The 19,844-nt window shown below is 48.2% G+C and overlaps 1 protein-coding gene and 1 long non-coding RNA gene across 2 annotated transcripts in view; one reads left to right on the forward strand and one right to left on the reverse strand.

The window, feature by feature from the left end:
- LOC127920690 (DEP domain-containing mTOR-interacting protein-like) overlaps positions 1 to 19,844 on the forward strand; it is a gene marked incomplete at its 5' end in the record, with an annotated part of 60,954 nt that overhangs the window by 21,995 nt on the left and 19,115 nt on the right. The window contains 3 exons of the mRNA XM_052504747.1: positions 1,226 to 1,407; positions 9,632 to 9,814; positions 13,435 to 13,572. Of these exons, the coding sequence (XP_052360707.1) occupies positions 1,226 to 1,407; positions 9,632 to 9,814; positions 13,435 to 13,572 (503 nt within the window). The remainder of the gene's footprint in view (positions 1 to 1,225; positions 1,408 to 9,631; positions 9,815 to 13,434; positions 13,573 to 19,844) is intronic.
- On the reverse strand, positions 10,669 to 11,503 carry LOC127920689 (uncharacterized). The gene is made up of 3 exons (XR_008107011.1): positions 11,379 to 11,503; positions 10,937 to 11,256; positions 10,669 to 10,775 (listed from the first exon to the last, which is right to left on the reverse strand). It is a non-coding gene; the product is annotated as an uncharacterized LOC127920689 (long non-coding RNA).

Here is a 19,844-nt window from a genome sequence, read left to right on the forward strand (position 1 = left end):
CGTATAAAGTAGTCTGTCTAAAACAACAGGTGTTATAAACCTGTCCTTCTCAACACATCGTATAAAGTAGTCTGTCTAAAACAACAGGTGTTATAAACCTGTCCTTCTCAACACATCGTATAAAGTAGTCTGTCTAAAACAACAGGTGTGTATAAACCTGTCCTTCTCAACACATCGTATAAAGTAGTCTGTCTAAAACAACAGGTGTTATAAACCTGTCCTTCTCAACACATCGTATAAAGTAGTCTGTCTAAAACAACAGGTGTTATAAACCTGTCCTTCTCAACACATTGTATAAAGTAGTCTGTCTAAAACAACAGGTGTGTTATAAACCTGTCCTTCTCAACACATCATATAAAGTAGTCTGTCTAAAACAACAGGTGTTATAAACCTGTCCTTCTCAACACATCGTATAAAGTAGTCTGTCTAAAACAACAGGTGTGTTAAACCTGTCCTTCTCAACACATCGTATAAAGTAGTCTGTCTAAAACAACAGGTGTTATAAACCTGTCCTTCTCAACACATCGTATAAAGTAGTCTGTCTAAAACAACAGGTGTTATAAACCTGTCCTTCTCAACACATCGTATAAAGTAGTCTGTCTAAAACAACAGGTGTTATAAACCTGTCCTTCTCAACACATCGTATAAAGTAGTCTGTCTAAAACAACAGGTGTGTTATAAACCTGTCCTTCTCAACACATCGTATAAAGTAGTCTGTCTAAAACAACAGGTGTTATAAACCTGTCCTTCTCAACACATCATATAAAGTAGTCTGTCTAAAACAACAGGTGTGTTATAAACCTGTCCTTCTCAACACATCGTATAAAGTAGTCTGTCTAAAACAACAGGTGTTATAAACCTGTCCTTCTCAACACATCATATAAAGTAGTCTGTCTAAAACAACAGGTGTTATAAACCTGTCCTTCTCAACACATCATATAAAGTAGTCTGTCTAAAACAACAGGTGTGTTATAAACCTGTCCTTCTCAACACATCGTATAAAGTAGTCTGTCTAAAACAACAGGTGTGTTAAACCTGTCCTTCTCAACACATCGTATAAAGTAGTCTGTCTAAAACAACAGGTGTTATAAACCTGTCCTTCTCAACACATCGTATAAAGTAGTCTGTCTAAAACAACAGGTGTTATAAACCTGTCCTTCTCAACACATCGTATAAAGTAGTCTGTCTAAAACAACAGGTGTTATAAACCTGTCCTTCTCAACAGGCTGATGATGAACACTGAGACGTCCATCCTAGCGACTCGGGAAGAAGAGGGTGAGACGTTTGAACGGACGCTGGTGGCCTCGGAGCTCGTTGATTGGCTGCTGGCGGAGGGAGAGATGGCGACCCGAGAGGAGGCGGAGCATCTTGGACGGAGGCTTCTAGAACACGGGATCATGCAGCATGGTGAGTGGAAGGAGCGTTTTCATCGTCGGTCTGATTTTGTTATTTTTTTATTTTTTGAGACATCCCAACTAACATAAGGTCACGGTCAGTACCCCACCTATCACACTGATGAGATGACATATCTCTGAGTCCTGAGTAGGGTTAGTCCTGCCGTTTGGGAACCACTTCCCTAAGCGAATGTAATTATAGGCCATTTTTGAAGAAGCAGTTGTGAAAGCTGAATGCTGTACTTTCTTCTACTCGTCTACTATTTAGCCCTTCCTGGTTTTCACTGATACATGGTAATATGGTCAAACGGTAATTACACAATAATTACCTATCGTGGTAATAACATTTTGCGCTGTTGTCAGTTGCTTCGATTGAATTCTATGGGCGCTGTCATTTCCAAGTTGACTTTGCAAGGTGAAAGAGGAGACGTGGGAGGGTTGATGTTCACACATGGTGGGCTGTCACATTGGGTCCTCTCTTCCAAAGGGCTGTAAAGGATCCTATTTTAGTCAGGGAACACGGCGTCTTCTCTGGTCAGACAGGGATCACTCTGTGATCAAAGGCATGCTGGTATCATCATCATCACCCACTTGGATTGGATCTGTCCTGTTTTTTTTCTCACACACACACACACACACACACACACACACACACACACACACAATTATTTTACTATGTTGGGACCAAACAATTGATTTCCATTCAAAAGTGTATTTTTGATAACCCTAAACCTTGACCCTTTAATTCCTAACCCTAATTGTAAACCAAACCCCTTAAGCCTAAAACGTCCACACGTGTCCAAATTGTCCTTGTTTTAATGTCCTTGTGAGGATTTCAGGGTCCCTACAAGGACAAGACCAGACACGTTTTGGAAGTTTAGCAGAGACTTGTGTTTATTTGGCCCCCAGTACTTCAGATTCACAGAAGAGTTAACTTTGGATATGTTTTTATCTCACAACCAGTTTCATAATTAAACACGCCACATTTATCTGCTTGAAACGCTTCCTGACCCAGGATCCTCAAATGACCGGCACAGGGCTCTGGTCAAAACTACTATAAGGAATAGGGTGCCATTTTATTATGTGCCCTGGTCTGGATCACATGACTGGCTGAAAAGGACTGGTGTTGTCACGGTGACATGACTGTTAGTCTGTTAGTCTCTCTCTCTCTCTTTCGTCACAGGTCAGCTGTGGTCTGTTTGCCGAGGTCAGGAGTGGGGAGGAACAGGGTGAAAGTGTTCTCTTATCAGGCCTGGTGGAATTCCTCTCTGTATAGTAACAGGACAGTCATTGTCATTTAGTCCAGTAGAACAGTGACGAGGTGAATCACATCTCCAATAGGTCCTTCGCTGCGCGAGGAGTTAAAAGCAGGAAGTCACACACCAGTTACTCATGTACAGGGCATGGCCACCTGCATGGCTACAGAGTGAATGTCCCTGAGTCTGAGAGGTGGTTCCACTGGGGGGACGTCATGCCTCTGGTCTCTGGCCAGGGTGTTCCCGGCCGAGATCAGCTGCTCACCTCTGGACAACGGTGTGTGTGATCCGACCTAGATACACACATACAGCACACACACACACATACACACATACATACACACACACACACGCATACACACGCACGCACACACACGCACACACACGCACACACACACACGCACACACGCACACACGCACACACACACACACACACACACACACACACACACACACACACACACACACACACACACACACAGCCCACACACACACAGCCCACACAATCATCGACCCAGATACACACCCACCGGTTGCATGTGTTGCACACACGCGCGGCATACCAATGTCACGTGCACACCCACTAGACGCTCTCTGTCCTACTCTCTGTCCTCTACCCAGGCTGCTGCTGGTACTGGGCTTCCTCTGTGTGACAGACAGACTAAAATACAGCAGGAAGTAGAGCTGCTACTGAGCCAGTCAATCTCCTCTTTCTACAGGATCACCTGTCTCTATTACTGAGCCAGTCAACCTCCCCTTTCTACAGGATCACCTGTCTCTATTACTGAGCCAGTCAACCTCTCCTTTCTACAGGATCACCTGTCTCTATTACTGAGCCAGTCAACCTCCCCTTTCTACAGGATCACCTGTCTCTATTACTGAGCCAGTCAACCTCCCTTTCTACAGGATCACCTGTCTCTATTACTGAGCCAGTCAACCTCCTCTTTCTACAGGATCACCTGTCTCTATTACTGAGCCAGTCAACCTCTCCTTTCTACAGGATCACCTGTCTCTATTACTGAGCCAGTCAACCTCCCCTTTCTACAGGATCACCTGTCTCTATTACTGAGCCAGTCAACCTCCTCTTTCTACAGGATCACCTGTCTCTATTACTGAGCCAGTCAACCTCTCCTTTCTACAGGATCACCTGTCTCTATTACTGAGCCAGTCAACCTCCTCTTTCTACAGGATCACCTGTCTCTATTACTGAGCCAGTCAACCTCTCCTTTCTACAGGATCACCTGTCTCTATTACTGAGCCAGTCAACCTCCCCTTTCTACAGGATCACCTGTCTCTATTACTGAGCCAGTCAACCTCTCCTTTCTACAGGATCACCTGTCTCTATTACTGAGCCAGTCAACCTCCTCTTTCTACAGGATCACCTGTCTCTATTACTGAGCCAGTCAACCTCTCCTTTCTACAGGATCACCTGTCTCTATTACTGAGCCAGTCAACCTCCTCTTTCTACAGGATCACCTGTCTCTATTACTGAGCCAGTCAACCTCCTCTTTCTACAGGATCACCTGTCTCTATTACTGAGCCAGTCAACCTCCTCTGCAGAATCAGTCCCATGTACTGTTCACCTTGTCGTCATGGTCACCTTGTCATCATGGTCACGTTGTCGTCATGGTCACGTGTTCAGCACTTTAATATAATCAGCTCTGGTTCTCTTGACTGTGGCACATCAGAATGGTCTCCCATCCTCGGAGTGGCCCAACCCTGCTTATCTGTCATCAGAGACAAGCCAGCAGCAGGATGGTACTGTGTGGGTACTGCCTGCTGGCTCAGTACAGGCTCTGAGATGCAATCAGTTCCCAGTGTGCTGAGCTGTGTAGTGCAGAGCGTGTCTGTTCCCAGTGTCAGCTGTCTAGTGCAGAGCGTGTCTGTTCCCAGTGTGCTGAGCTGTGTAGTGCAGAGTGTCTGTTCCCAGTGTGCTGAGCTGTGTAGTGCAGTGTGTGTCTGTTCCCAGTGTGCTGAGCTGTATGTCAGTCTGTTCCCAGTGTGCTGAGCTGTGGTAGTGCAGAATGTGTCTGTTCCCAGTGTGCTGGCTGTGTCCCAGTGCAAGCGTGTCTGTTCCCAGTGTGCTGAGCTGTGTAGTGCAGAGTGTGTCTGTTCCCAGTGTGCTGAGCTGTGTAGTGCAGAGCGTGTCTGTTCCCAGTGTGCTGAGTGTAGTGCAGAGTGTGTGTAGTGCAGAGCGTGTCTGTTCCCAGTGTGCTGAGCTGTGTAGTGCAGAGCGTGTCTGTTCCCAGTGTGCTGAGCTGTGTAGTCTGTTCCCAGAGCGTGCAGAGCGTGTCTGTTCCCAGTGTGCTGAGCTGTGTAGTGCAGAGCGTGTCTGTTCCCAGTGTGCTGAGCTGTGTAGTGCAGAGCGTGTCTGTTCCCAGTGTGCTGAGCTGTGTAGTGCAGAGCGTGTCTGTTCCCAGTGTGCTGAGCTGTGTAGTGCAGAGTGTGTCTGTTCCCAGTGTGCTGAGCTGTGTAGTGCAGAGCGTGTCTGTTCCCAGTGTGCTGAGCTGTGTAGTGCAGAGCGTGTCTGTTCCCAGTGTGCTGAGCTGTGTAGTGCAGAGCGTGTCTGTTCCCAGTGTGCTGAGCTGTGTAGTGCAGAGCGTGTCTGTTCCCAGTGTGCTGAGCTGTGTAGTGCAGAGTGTGTCTGTTCCCAGTGTGCTGAGCTGTGTAGTGCAGAGTGTGTCTGTTCCCAGTGTGCTGAGCTGTGTAGTGCAGAGCGTGTCTGTTCCCAGTGTGCTGAGCTGTGTAGTGCAGAGCGTGTCTGTTCCCAGTGTGCTGAGCTGTGTAGTGCAGAGCGTGTCTGTTCCCAGTGTGCTGAGCTGTGTAGTGCAGAGCGTGTCTGTTCCCAGTGTGCTGAGCTGTGTAGTGCAGAGCGTGTCTGTTGTGCTGAGCTGTGTAGTGCAGAGCGTGTCTGTTCCCAGTGTGCTGAGCTGTGTAGTGCAGAGCGTGTCTGTTCCCAGTGTGCTGAGCTGTGTAGTGCAGAGCGTGTCTGTTTCAAGTGTGCTCTTCTTGGGCCCTGGACAATTGACTAACCAGGGAACAGAGAGCAGGGCTCTAACCCCAGAGAGACTGCATCACTGCTGGGTTCACACCCACCACTCACACCCTGCCTGTGGCTCTTACCCTGCCTCGGTCTGTATTCCTCTCCTCCGCTGGCACAGACCAGACTGGTACCTCCGCTGGCACAGACCAGACTGGTACCTCCGCTGGCACAGACCAGACTGGTACCTCCGCTGGCACAGACCAGACTGGTACCTCCGCTGGCACAGACCAGACTGGTACCTCCGCTGGCACAGACCAGACTGGTACCTCCGCTGGCACAGACCAGACTGGTACCTCCGCTGGCACAGACCAGACTGGTACGAAACCAATAAGTAGCCATAATCAGATTCCTCCTGCACTGATCTGTCTCGTATCTCGCAAAGGATAATGGGATGGATCAGAAGTAGACCGGCTACGATGGGTTGCCATGACATTAGAAAATATTACCTAGGAGACATTGTCTGCTGAACTCCATTCCTGCCTCAAAACTGTCTGAATGAATCTTAGCTAAAACAGTGATTGTGTCTTTTTTTGTATTTTTTTGTGATCAAGTCTTAGTAGCCACATTTGACATCTAGCTAATGATTATTGTGCTTCAATGAGCAGTATTTCTGAAGTTTGACCATGGGCACGAAAACTAGCATAAAACAATGGAGCCAGTCACTGAAATGATCTTTGACTGGAGCTATGCTTCTAACCAACCAGCTGTCTACTTAGTGCTGCACACACACAATGTTGAAATCTTACAACAAAAGCTAGCTAGCAAGCTACTGTAGCAAAGTAACGCTAACGTTATTATGAGTTTTTCGTGAAAGTAGCTGTTCTTCTGCCACGAGCCATTGCAGTAGTCTCACGAGTCATCTGCTGTGCTGTCATCTGCTGACCTAAAATTACAATCATGGAGAAACATGCTGATCCAAGGACAGATTTTTCATAACAGTCAGTTCCTCTTCATTGTGGGGCTCCATGTCTACATCTTCAGGGTCATTTAAACAGGCTAAGCAAGCTTTTAATATAATAATAATAATATATGCCATTTAGCAGACGCTTTTATCCAAAGCGACTTACAGTCATGTGTGCATACATTCTACGTATGGGTGGTCCCGGGAATCGAACCCACTACCCTGGCGTTACAAGCGCCATGCTCTACCAACTGTGCTACAGAAGGACTTTTTATGTCAGTGAAGGAAGAGCTAGCTGACTAGCTATGTCAGTAAGCTAGCTAGCTATAATAGTTGGCTACACAGCGTGTAGGAGATGGCCACGGGTTTGTTTTAAACTATTAAATCACTGTCAACATTTGTAATAATTTAAGCTCGTTAGTTTTTCTGCCTATTTCATGTAGAGTCAAATGAGAGCGCAGTGAGTTTCAAATGTTTTCATTTTTTGAATGGCGGGTTGCGCTATATTCCTATTTGAATATGAGTTCCACGACCTACAAGACAGAACGGATGAGGGACTAGCGTCGCGGAGGAGTGACGCTGTCTGACGTGAGAAAATGGCACTCGTTATGTCTAGGGGTCTTAGGTTACAGACCACGTAGATAGGCCTATGTGAGAAATCAGTGTATGAGGACTGTGTTGTATGTACATGTCCCCAGGAGATGGCAAACTTACCTTCGGTCCAGGGCCAGCTCAGTCCCTTGGTCGGTCAGTCCAAGCAGATTAGTCTTTGTTCAAAGTGGTGACCCAAAATAAATGTAAACACAAAAAAAATACAAAGAGGCAGGCCTACGTGAAGAGGTTGACTAACACACAGAAATTAACAAAGACTGAGAGGCTTCTGGCCTCCTCTCAGAATCAACTTGATCGCTCGCTCCTGAGGAATAATCAAGGCTGCTTGGCAGAACCCAGCCGTGACCCGGGTGGTGCTGCCACCTGGGGTTGGAGTGTGGAAGTGTTCCATGGTAGTGTGTTTGTCTATGTCCTAACACTCCCCTTCCCCCACATCATAACAATACACACACACACATGCACGCACGCACACGACAGCTTACGCACACACACACACACACTGCATACTTTAAATGTCTGAACTGTAGAACAATAGCAGCCCTGCCTGGATGGATCCACATTGTGGGTTGTTTTGGTTCAGTTGTCCCACACAATCACTGCATTCCTGGTTGATAGACTCACACAGAGAGCTGGTGATTTGATCTTTGTGGCTCAACACCATGTGCAACCGAGTCAATGGGTGAATGAATGAACATAACCAAGAGTCACAGAACATGTTGTTGTTTTGGTTCAATTATATTTGAATTACAATAATCAACACCATGGCAACAAGCGTTCTGAATGCACACAATCAACCCCCTTTTTAATCCATCTTGAGCGCTACGCCATCTTGACTGCTACGCCATCTTGAGTGCTACGCCATCTTGAGTGCTACGCCATCTTGAGTGCTACGCCATCTTGAGTGCTACGCCATCTTGAGTGCTACGCCATCTTGAGTGCTACGCCATCTTGAGTGCTACGCCATCTTGACTGCTACGCCATCTTGAGTGCTACGCCATCTTGACTGCTACGCCATCTTGAGTGCTACGCCATCTTGACTGCTACGCCATCTTGAGTGCTACGCCATCTTGACTGCTACGCCATCTTGACTGCTACGCCATCTTGACTGCTACGCCCTACGCCATCTTGACTGCTATGCCATCTTGACTGCTACGCCATCTTGACTGCTTGGAAAATTGATTGAATCATTATGAACTTTTTGTATTGCTGAAATGTGTCTGTGGTAACTGCGAGGTTTTTAGACTGGGGGAATTGCATTGGACTGTCACTCTACCAACGTCAGGAGAGAACTTTCTCCTGGGATAAAAAAAACAAACACAAACTGCAGATGAGGAATATTTCCGTAGTTCTCATTTAATGACGCCAGACAGGACAATCCATCACTATAAACCACAGGATCAAAACCACTTCATACAGTCACAACAGCAGCTTTATAGCATCACAAAGTGCATCCATAACCAGACTAGTAAGTCTGACTAGTAAATCTTAACTTGATTGATACTAACATTTAACATGTTGAGACTATATCAACAATGGACTAATGAAATAAATACCAAAATATTGTTTTTGGGTGGAGTGTTCCTTTATAATAATAATAATAATAATAATATATGCCATTTAGCTGACGCTTTTATCCAAAGCGACTTACAGTCATGTGTGCATACATTCTACGTATGGGTGGTCCCGGGAATCGAACCCACTACTCTGGCGTTACAAGCGCCATGCTCTACCAACTGAGCCACAGAAGGACCAACCCTTGGCACAGTTATGCAGGCTTTATGGCTTAGTTACACAAGTGACAGTCAGATTTTGATTCCTGGATGGCTTTAGTCGTATAGTCAGTCAGAGTTGGTTTTATGTCTTTCAAGGGATTTGGGGATTTTTAAGGGGCATTCAGAGCCTCCCCCTGTACTGAGCGTTAGCCAAGTGAGAGTGTTGGCACAATGACGGCCCAAGCTTAGAGCGGGAGAGTGTGTGTTTGTGTCCAACCCTAAGAGACTTAGCTGATTACTGGCATTGGAGGCACCATCAGAGGTGTTCTGTCTGAATGGAATAATTTGAAGAGTTACAGGATTTGGAACTGAACTACCTTCTCTTCTATAGTTACCAGGATTTACAGTTAGTTACTGTAGTTAACAGGATTTACAGTCAGTTACTGTAGTTAACAGGATTTACAGTCAGTTACTGTAGTTAACAGGATTTACAGTCAGTTACTGTAGTTACCAGGATTTACAGTTAGTTACTGTAGTTACCAGGATTTACAGTTACCAGGATTTACAGTTAGTAACTGTAGTTACCAGGATTTACAGTTACTGTAGTTACCAGGATTTACAGTTAGTAACTGTAGGTTACCAGGATTTACAGTCAGTTATATGTAACTGAACGATCCTAAACAATCGTTTTGTTCTGTGTTTCTCCCTGACAGTGACCAACAAGCACCACTTTGTGGATGGAGGGCTGCTGTACCAGTTCAGACTGAACTTCCGAAGGAGACGACGTCTGATGGAGCTGCTGAACGAACGCTGTCGTACCATCCCAGAGAGCCATGACAGCCCCTTCTGTCTCCGCAAACAGAACCCAGAGGGAAGCAACACCAGCTTCCTATCTGGTAAACCTCAATGTCTAGCAATCAAATGTAGCAATAAAGCCCTTTTTACATCAGGAGTTGTTGTACCCACATTATCTACTGTCAGACTGGGGCCGAATCCCACTATAACCCTTAGCCCCTACTCCCTATCTACAGTCAGACTGTGGCCGAATCCCACTATAACCCTTAGCCCCTACTCCCTATGTACTGTCAGACTGGGGCCGAATCCCACTATAACCCTTAGCCCCTACTCACTACTCACTATCTACTGTCAGACTGGGGCCGAATCCCACTATAACCCTTAGCCCCTACCCCCTATCTACTGTCAGACTGGGGCCGAATCCCACTATAACCCTTAGCCCCTACTCCCTATCTACTGTCAGACTGGGGCCGAATCCCACTATAACCCTTAGCCCCTACTCCCTATCTACTGTCAGACTGGGGCCGAATCCCACTATAACCCTTAGCCCCTACTCCCTATCTACTGTCAGACTGGGGCCGAATCCCACTATAACCCTTAGCCCCTACTCCCTATCTACTGTCACACTGGGGCCGAATCCCACTATAACCTGCCGTCCCTCCACTCTAACCACTAGGTGACCTGCCGCCCCTCCACTCTAACCACTAGGTGAGCCCCTACACTCTAACCACTAGTCTACCTGTCACTCTAACCACTAGGTGACCTGCCGTCCCTCCACTCTAACCACTAGTAGTCCCTCCACTCTAACCACTGACCTGCCGTCCCTCCCCTCTAACCACTAGTCTACCTGCCGTCCCTCCACTCTAACCACTAGGTGACCTGCCGCCCCTCCCTCTATCCCTAGTCTATAACTCCACCTAACCACTAGGTGACCTGCGTCCCCTCCTACTCTAACCACTAGTCTACCTGCCGTCCCTCCACTCTAACCACTAGTCTACCTGCCGTCCCTCCACTCTAACCACTAGGTGACCTGCCGCCCCTCCACTCTAACCACTAGTCTACCTGCCGTCCCTCCACTCTAACCACTAGGTGACCTGCCGCCCCCCTCCACTCTAACCACTAGTCTACCTGCCGCCCCTCCCTCTAACCACTAGTCTACCTGCCGTCCCTCCACTCTAACCACTAGGTGACCTGCCGCCCCTCCCCTCTAACCACTAGTCTACCTGCCGTCCCTCCACTCTAACCACTAGTCTACCTGCCGTCCCTCCACTCTAACCACTAGGTGACCTGCCGCCCCTCCACTCTAACCACTAGTCTACCTGCCGTCCCTCCACTCTAACCACTAGTCTACCTGCCGTCCCTCCACTCTAACCACTAGGTGACCTGCCGCCCCTCCACTCTAACCACTAGTCTACCTGCCGTCCCTCCACTCTAACCACTAGTCTACCTGCCGTCCCTCCACTCTAACCACTAGGTGACCTGCCGCCCCTCCACTCTAACCACTAGTCTACCTGCCGTCCCTCCACTCTAACCACTAGTCTACCTGTCCGTCCCTCTAACCTAGGTGACCTCTAACCACTAGGTGACCTGCCGCCCCTCCACTCTAACCACTAGTCTACCTGCCGTCCCTCCACTCTAACCACTAGGTGACCTCCCTCTAACCACCTGCCGTCCCTCCACTCTAACCACTAGGTGACCTGCCGCCCCTCCACTCTAACCACTAGTCTACCTGCCGTCCCTCCACTCTAACCACTAGTCTACCTGCCGTCCCTCCACTCTAACCACTAGGTGACCTGCCCTCCCTCCACTAACCACAGTCTAACCACTAGGTCTACCTGCCGTCCCTCCACTCTAACCACCCCTCCACTCTAACCACTAGTCTACCTGCCGTCCCTATGATGCTATTAACCACACGGTGGGGTTTTAATGCTGAATGTTTTCACGGTGCCACACTAATACATGGACAACAGGCTCTCTAGTTAAACTAACTGGCTTTATAGAGACTTCATAACATGTTCATAAGCACTACACATAGATGCAACAATACGTTTTTATCCATCTTTCATTTTCTATGGTCAGCAGGATTCAGGGTTCTCTACGTTCTGCAGGGTTCTCTACGTTCTGCAGAGTTCTCTACGTTCTGAAGGGTTCTCTACGTTCTGCTGGGTTCTCTACGTTCTGCTGGGTTCTCTACATTCTGCAGGGTTCTCTACGTTCTGCTGGGTTCTCTACGTTCTGCTGGGTTCTCTACGTTCTGCAGGGTTCTCTACGTTCTGCAGGGTTCTCTACGTTCTGCTGGGTTCTCTACGTTCTGCTGGGTTCTCTACGTTCTGCTGGGTTCTCTACGTTCTGCCGGGTTCTCTACATTCTGCCGGGTTCTCTACGTTCTGCAGGGTTCTCTACGTTCTGCATGGTTCTCTACGTTCTGCAGGATATTGCAGAGCACTGATGCACAATGACATGGTTCTTTAGACTTTGCTCCACCACCTGCCACAGTCTAGAGGCGTCCTGCTTTATGGAGGCAATATAGAGCTTACCTGGAAAGAGGGATTAGACACACCTACACATCCTTTCACAACTAACAACTCAAACCTCTGACGACAGCAACACTGCTTTTACACAGTCCTTTTCCCTTTAGTGCACTACTCCTTGACTAGGACCCATAAGGCTCTGGTCCCAAGTAGTGCACTGTATAGAGAATAGGGCTCCATTTGGGACATGATTAGTGTTTCGCTCTGAAAATAAACAAAATGTTGAATTGGGATAAAACGTCTCTCAGACCTTCATTGGTTTTTGATGACATCAAAGGGTGAAAATGTGGTAATGAATAAAGGACATTCGCTCTCTCTCTCTCTCTCTCCTCTCTCTCTCTCTCCTCTCTCTCGCCTGTCTCGCTCTCGCCTGTCTCGCTCTCGCCTGTCTCGCTCTCGCCTGTCTCGCCCTCGCCTGTCTCGCTCTCGCCTGTCTCGCTCTCGCCTGTCTCGCTCTCGCCTGTATCGCTCTCGCCTGTATCGCTCTCGCCTGTATCGCTCTCGCCTGTATCGCTCTCGCCTGTATCGCTCTCGCCTGTCTCGCTCTCGCCTGTCTCGCTCTCGCCTGTCTCGCTCTCGCCTGTCTCGCTCTCGCCTGTCTCGCTCTCTCGCCTGTCTCGCTCTCTCGCCTGTCTCGCTCTCTCGCCTGTCTCGCTCTCTCGCCTGTCTCTTGCCTCGCTCTCGCCTCTCTCTCGCCTGTCTCGCTCTCGCCTGTCTCTCGCCTGTCTCGCTCTCGCCTGTCTCGCTCTCGCCTGTCTCGCTCTCGCCTGTCTCGCTCTCGCCTCTCTCGCTCTCGCCTCTCTCGCTCTCGCCTGTTTCGCCTCGCTCTCGCCTGTTTCGCCTCGCTCTCTCGCCTGTCTCGCTCTCTCGCCTGTCTCGCTCTCGCCTGTCTCGCTCTCGCCTGTCTCGCTCTCGCCTGTCTCGCTCTCGCCTGTCTCGCTCTCGCCTGTTTCGCCTCTCTCTCGCCTCGCTCTCGCCTGTCTCGCTCTCACCTGTCTCGCTCTCACCTGTCTCGCCTCTCTCTCTCTTGCCTCTCTCTCTCTTGCCTCTCTCTCTCTTGCCTCTCTCTCTCTTGCCTCTCTCTCTCTCGCCTCTCTCTCTCTCGCCTCTCTCTCTCTCGCCTCTCTCTCTCTCGCCTCTCTCTCGCCTCTCTCTCTCTCTCGCCTCTCTCTCTCTCTCGCCTCTCTCAGTGAGTCCTACTAAAGAGATCAAGATGATAGTGGGTATCCGTCGTAGCAGTATGAGCAGCAGCTGTGGCAGCAGTGGTTACTATAGCAGCAGTCCCACCCTCAGTAGCAGCCCCCCGGTGCTCTGTAACCCAAAGTCAGGTAAGAGGCTCTCTATTCTCCCTGAATGACCTTAATACACTCTCTCTCACACACACACACACACACACACACACACACACACACACACACACACACACACACACACACACACACAAAGTCAGGTAAGATGGTCTCTATTCTCCCTGAGTGACCTTAATACACACACACACACACAGCACAGTCCGGTAAGAGGGTCACCATTCTCCCTGAGTGACCTTAGTGACCTTAACACACACACACAACACAGCACAGTCCGGTAAGAGGGTCACCATACTCCCTGAGTGACCTTAATATACACACACACAACACAGCACAGTCCGGTAAGAGGGTCACCATTCTCCCTGAATGACCTTACACACACACACACACACACCACAGTCAGGTAAGAGGGTCTCTATTATCCCTGAGTGACCTTAATACACACACACACACACACACCACAGTCAGGTAAGAGGGTCTCTATTATCCCTGAGTGACCTTAATACACACACACACACAACACAGCACAGTCCGGTAAGAGGGTCTCTATTCTCCCTGAGTGACCTTAATACACACACACACCCACACACACCCACACAACACAGCACAGTCCGGTAAGAGGGTCACCATGTGCTAAGAGTGTGAATAGGAGTCCTGTGCACAGCAGTGTGTCTCCAATGTGCTGATACCTTCTCCTCCCCAAACTGAGGTTCTGGTCAGGAACTACTGACTATCCAGAACACATGGAAAAACACTTGGAGTGTTTTGGATCCTCAGTTTAGGTAAATGGTAACAGTCTGTTCTGGTAACAGTCTGTTCTGTTCTGGACTGATATTGGTACCAGTGACTAGTGGTCACACGGACAGAACCAGGCTGTTCTGGACTGCTGTCTGTACTAATGACTAGTGGTCACACGGACAGAGCCAGGCTGTTCTGGACTGCTGTCTGTACTAGTGACTAGTGGTCACACGGACAGAACCAGGCTGTTCTGGACTGCTGTCTGTACTAATGACTAGTGGTCTCACGGACAGAACCAGGCTGTTCTGGACTGCTGTCTGTACTAGTGACTAGTGGTCACACGGACAGAACCAGCCTGTTCTAGACTGCTGTCTGTACCAGTGACTAGTGGTCACACGGACAGAACCAGCCTGTTCTAGACTGCTGTCTGTACTAGTGACTAGTGGTCACACGGACAGAACCAGCCTGTTCTAGACTGCTGTCTGTACCAGTGACTAGTGGTCACACGGACAGAACCAGGCTGTTCTGGACTGCTGTCTGTACTAGTGACTAGTGGTCACACGGACAGAACCAGGCTGTTCTGGACTGCTGTCTGTACCAGTGACTAGTGGTCACACGGACAGAACCAGCTTGTTTTGGACTGCTGTCTGTACTAGTGACTAGTGGTCTCACGGACAGAACCAGGCTGTTCTGGACTGCTGTCTGTACTAGTGACTAGTGGTCACACGGACAGAACCAGCCTGTTCTGGACTGATATTGGTACCAGTGACTAGTGGTCACACGGACAGAACCAGCCTGTTCTGGACTGCTGTCTGTACTAGTGACTAGTGGTCTCACGGACAGAACCAGGCTGTTCTGGACTGCTGTCTGTACTAGTGACTAGTGGTCACACGGACAGAACCAGCCTGTTCTGGACTGATATTGGTACCAGTGACTAGTGGTCACACGGACAGAACCAGCCTGTTCTGAACTGCTGTCTGTACTAATGACTAGTGGTCTCACGGACAGAACCAGGCTGTTCTGGACTGCTGTCTGTACTAGTGACTAGTGGTCACACGGACAGAACCAGCCTGTTCTAGACTGCTGTCTGTACCAGTGACTAGTGGTCACACGGACAGAACCAGCCTGTTCTAGACTGCTGTCTGTACTAGTGACTAGTGGTCACACGGACAGAACCAGCCTGTTCTAGACTGCTGTCTGTACTAGTGACTAGTGGTCACACGGACAGAACCAGCCTGTTCTAGACTGCTGTCTGTACCAGTGACTAGTGGTCACACGGACAGAACCAGCTTGTTTTGGACTGCTGTCTGTACTAGTGACTAGTGGTCACACGGACAGAACCAGGCTGTTCTGGACTGCTGTCTGTACCAGTGACTAGTGGTCACACGGACAGAACCAGCTTGTTTTGGACTGCTGTCTGTACTAGTGACTAGTGGTCTCACGGACAGAACCAGGCTGTTCTGGACTGCTGTCTGTACTAGTGACTAGTGGTCACACGGACAGAACCAGCCTGTTCTGGACTGATATTGGTACCAGTGACTAGTGGTCACACGGACAGAACCAGCCTGTTCTGAACTGCTGTCTGTACTAATGACTAGTGGTCTCACGGACAGAACCAGGCTGTTCTGGACTGCTGTCTGTACTAGTGACTAGTGGTCACACGGACAGAACCAGCCTGTTCTAGACTGCTGTCTGTACCAGTGACTAGTGGTCACACGGACAGAACCAGCCTGTTCTAGACTGCTGTCTGTACTAGTGACTAGTGGTCACACGGACAGAACCAGCCTGTTCTAGACTGCTGTCTGTACCAGTGACTAGTGGTCACACGGACAGAACCAGGCTGTTCTGGACTGCTGTCTGTACTAGTGACTAGTGGTCACACGGACAGAACCAGGCTGTTCTGGACTGCTGTCTGTACCAGTGACTAGTGGTCTCACGGACAGAACCAGCCTGTTCTGGACTGCTGTCTGTACCAGTGACTAGTACCTACAGCTACATGACCTCTGACATGTTGAGTCTGGGAAGAATCACACCATGTGGTTCAGCCACGGTGCAGTGGAGCCTGTCATCGTCTGTAAGATGATCTCATGGCTGTATTATCTGAAGTGTACAATCTGTTTAACCCATTAGTTGTCTATCCTGTGGGTCAGACTTCTAAACCCTTCTCTGTTCTGCTGCCTTTCAGTCTAAAGATATCCAGGCTCTAGTCTTGTATAGGAGGCTGTGTTTCAGATATCCAGGCTCTAGTCTTGTATAGGAGGCTGTGTTTCAGATATCCAGGCTCTAGTCTTGTATAGGAGGCTGTGTTTCAGATATCCAGGCTCTAGTCTTGTATAGGAGGCTGTGTTTCAGATATCCAGGCTCTAGTCTTGTATAGGAGGCTGTGTTTCAGATATCCAGGCTCTAGTCTTGTATAGGAGGCTGTGTTTCAGATATCCAGGCTCTAGTCTTGTATAGGAGGCTGTGTTTCAGATATCCAGGCTCTAGTCTTGTATAGGAGGCTGTGTTTCAGATATCCAGGCTCTAGTCTTGTATAGGAGGCTGTGTTTCAGATATCCAGGCTCTAGTCTTGTATAGGAGGCTGTGTTTCAGATATCCAGGCTCTAGTCAGAGGCTGTGTTTCAGATATCCAGGCTCTAGTCTTGTATAGGAGGCTGTGTTTCAGATATCCAGGCTCTAGTCTTCCAGGTATAGGAGGCTGTGTTTCAGATATCCAGGCTCTAGTCTTGTATAGGAGGCTGTGTTTCAGATATCCAGGCTCTAGTCTTGTATAGGAGGCTGTGTTTCAGATATCCAGGCTCTAGTCTTGTATAGGAGGCTGTGTTTCAGATATCCAGGCTCTAGTCTTGTATAGGAGGCTGTGTTTCAGATATCCAGGCTCTAGTCTTGTATAGGAGGCTGTGTTTCAGATATCCAGGCTCTAGTCTTGTATAGGAGGCTGTGTTTCAGATATCCAGGCTCTAGTCTTGTATAGGAGGCTGTGTTTCAGATATCCAGGCTCTAGTCTTGTATAGGAGGCTGTGTTTCAGATATCCAGGCTCTAGTCTTGTATAGGAGGCTGTGTTTCAGATATCCAGGCTCTAGTCTTGTATAGGAGGCTGTGTTTCAGATATCCAGGCTCTAGTCTTGTATAGGAGGCTGTGTTTCAGATATCAGGCTCTAGTCTTGTATAGGAGGCTGTGTTTCAGATATCCAGGCTCTAGTCTTGTATAGGAGGCTGTGTTTCAGATATCCAGGCTCTAGTCTTGTATAGGAGGCTGTGTTTCAGATATCCAGGCTCTAGTCTTGTATAGGAGGCTGTGTTTCAGATATCCAGGCTCTAGTCTTGTATAGGAGGCTGTGTTTCAGATATCCAGGCTCTAGTCTTGTATAGGAGGCTGTGTTTCAGATATCCAGGCTCTAGTAGTCTTGGAGGCTGTGTTTCAGATATCCAGGCTCTAGTCTTGTATAGGAGGCTGTGTTTCAGATATCCAGGCTCTAGTCTTGTATAGGAGGCTGTGTTTCAGATATCCAGGCTCTAGTCTTGTATAGGAGGCTGTGTTTCAGATATCCAGGCTCTAGTCTTGTATAGGAGGCTGTGTTTCAGATATCCAGGCTCTAGTCTTGTATAGGAGGCTGTGTTTCAGATATCCAGGCTCTAGTCTTGTATAGGAGGCTGTGTTTCAGATATCCAGGCTCTAGTCTTGTATAGGAGGCTGTGTTTCAGATATCCAGGCTCTAGTCTTGTATAGGAGGCTGTGTTTCAGATATCCAGGCTCTAGTCTTGTATAGGAGGCTGTGTTTCAGATATCCAGGCTCTAGTCTTGTATAGGAGGCTGTGTTTCAGATATCCAGGCTCTAGTCTTGTATAGGAGGCTGTGTTTCAGATATCCAGGCTCTAGTCTTGTATAGGAGGCTGTGTTTCAGATATCCAGGCTCTAGTCTTGTATAGGAGGCTGTGTTTCAGATATCCAGGCTCAGGCTCAGATATCCAGGCTCTCTTGTATAGGAGGCTGTGTTTCAGATATCCAGGCTCTAGTCTTGTATAGGAGGCTGTGTTTCAGCTCTAGTCTTGTATAGGAGGCTGTGTTTCAGATATCCAGGCTCTAGTCTTGTATAGGAGGCTGTGTTTCAGATATCCAGGCTCTAGTCTTGTATAGGAGGCTGTGTTTCAGATATCCAGGCTCTAGTCTTGTATAGGAGGCTGTGTTTCAGATATCCAGGCTCTAGTCTTGTATAGGAGGCTGTGTTTCAGATATCCAGGCTCTAGTCTTGTATAGGAGGCTGTGTTTCAGATATCCAGGCTCTAGTCTTGTATAGGAGGCTGTGTTTCAGATATCCAGGCTCTAGTCTTGTATAGGAGGCTGTGTTTCAGATATCCAGGCTCTAGTCTTGTATAGGAGGCTGTGTTTCAGATATCCAGGCTCTAGTCTTGTATAGGAGGCTGTGTTTCAGATATCCAGGCTCTAGTCTTGTATAGGAGGCTGTGTTTCAGTCCAGGCTCTAGTCTTGTATAGGAGGCTGTGTTTCAGATATCCAGGCTCTAGTCTTGTATAGGAGGCTGTGTTTCAGATATCCAGGCTCTAGTCTTGTATAGGAGGCTGTGTTTCAGATATCCAGGCTCTAGTCTTGTATAGGCTGTGTTTCAGAGGCTGTGTTTCAGATATCCAGGCTCTAGTCTTGTATAGGAGGCTGTGTTTCAGATATCCAGGCTCTAGTCTTGTATAGGAGGCTGTGTTTCAGATATCCAGGCTCTAGTCTTGTATAGGAGGCTGTGTTTCAGATATCCAGGCTCTAGTCTTGTATAGGAGGCTGTGTTTCAGATATCCAGGCTCTAGTCTTGTATAGGAGGCTGTGTTTCAGATATCCAGGCTCTAGTCTTGTATAGGAGGCTGTGTTTCAGATATCCAGGCTCTAGTCTTGTATAGGAGGCTGTGTTTCAGATATCCAGGCTCTAGTCTTGTATAGGAGGCTTCAGATATCCAGGCTCTAGTCTTGTATAGGAGGCTGTGTTTCAGATATCCAGGCTCTAGTCTTGTATAGGAGGCTGTGTTTCAGATATCCAGGCTCTAGTCTTGTATAGGAGGCTGTGTTTCAGATATCCAGGCTCTAGTCTTGTATAGGAGGCTGTGTTTCAGATATCCAGGCTCTAGTCTTGTATAGGAGGCTGTGTTTCAGATATCCAGGCTCTAGTCTTGTATAGGAGGCTGTGTTTCAGATATCCAGGCTCTAGTCTTGTATAGGAGGCTGTGTTTCAGATATCCAGGCTCTAGTCTTGTATAGGAGGCTGTGTTTCAGATATCCAGGCTCTAGTCTTGTATAGGAGGCTGTGTTTCAGATATCCAGGCTCTAGTCTTGTATAGGAGGCTGTGTTTCAGATATCCAGGCTCTAGTCTTGTATAGGAGGCTGTGTTTCAGATATCCAGGCTCTAGTCTTGTATAGGAGGCTGTGTTTCAGATATCCAGGCTCTAGTCTTGTATAGGAGGCTGTGTTTCAGATATCCAGGCTCTAGTCTTGTATAGGAGGCTGTGTTTCAGATATCCAGGCTCTAGTCTTGTATAGGAGGCTGTGTTTC

This window comes from Oncorhynchus keta, unplaced genomic scaffold, assembly GCF_023373465.1.
Source record: "Oncorhynchus keta strain PuntledgeMale-10-30-2019 unplaced genomic scaffold, Oket_V2 Un_contig_20272_pilon_pilon, whole genome shotgun sequence".
Taxonomy (NCBI): Eukaryota; Metazoa; Chordata; class Actinopteri; order Salmoniformes; family Salmonidae; genus Oncorhynchus; species Oncorhynchus keta.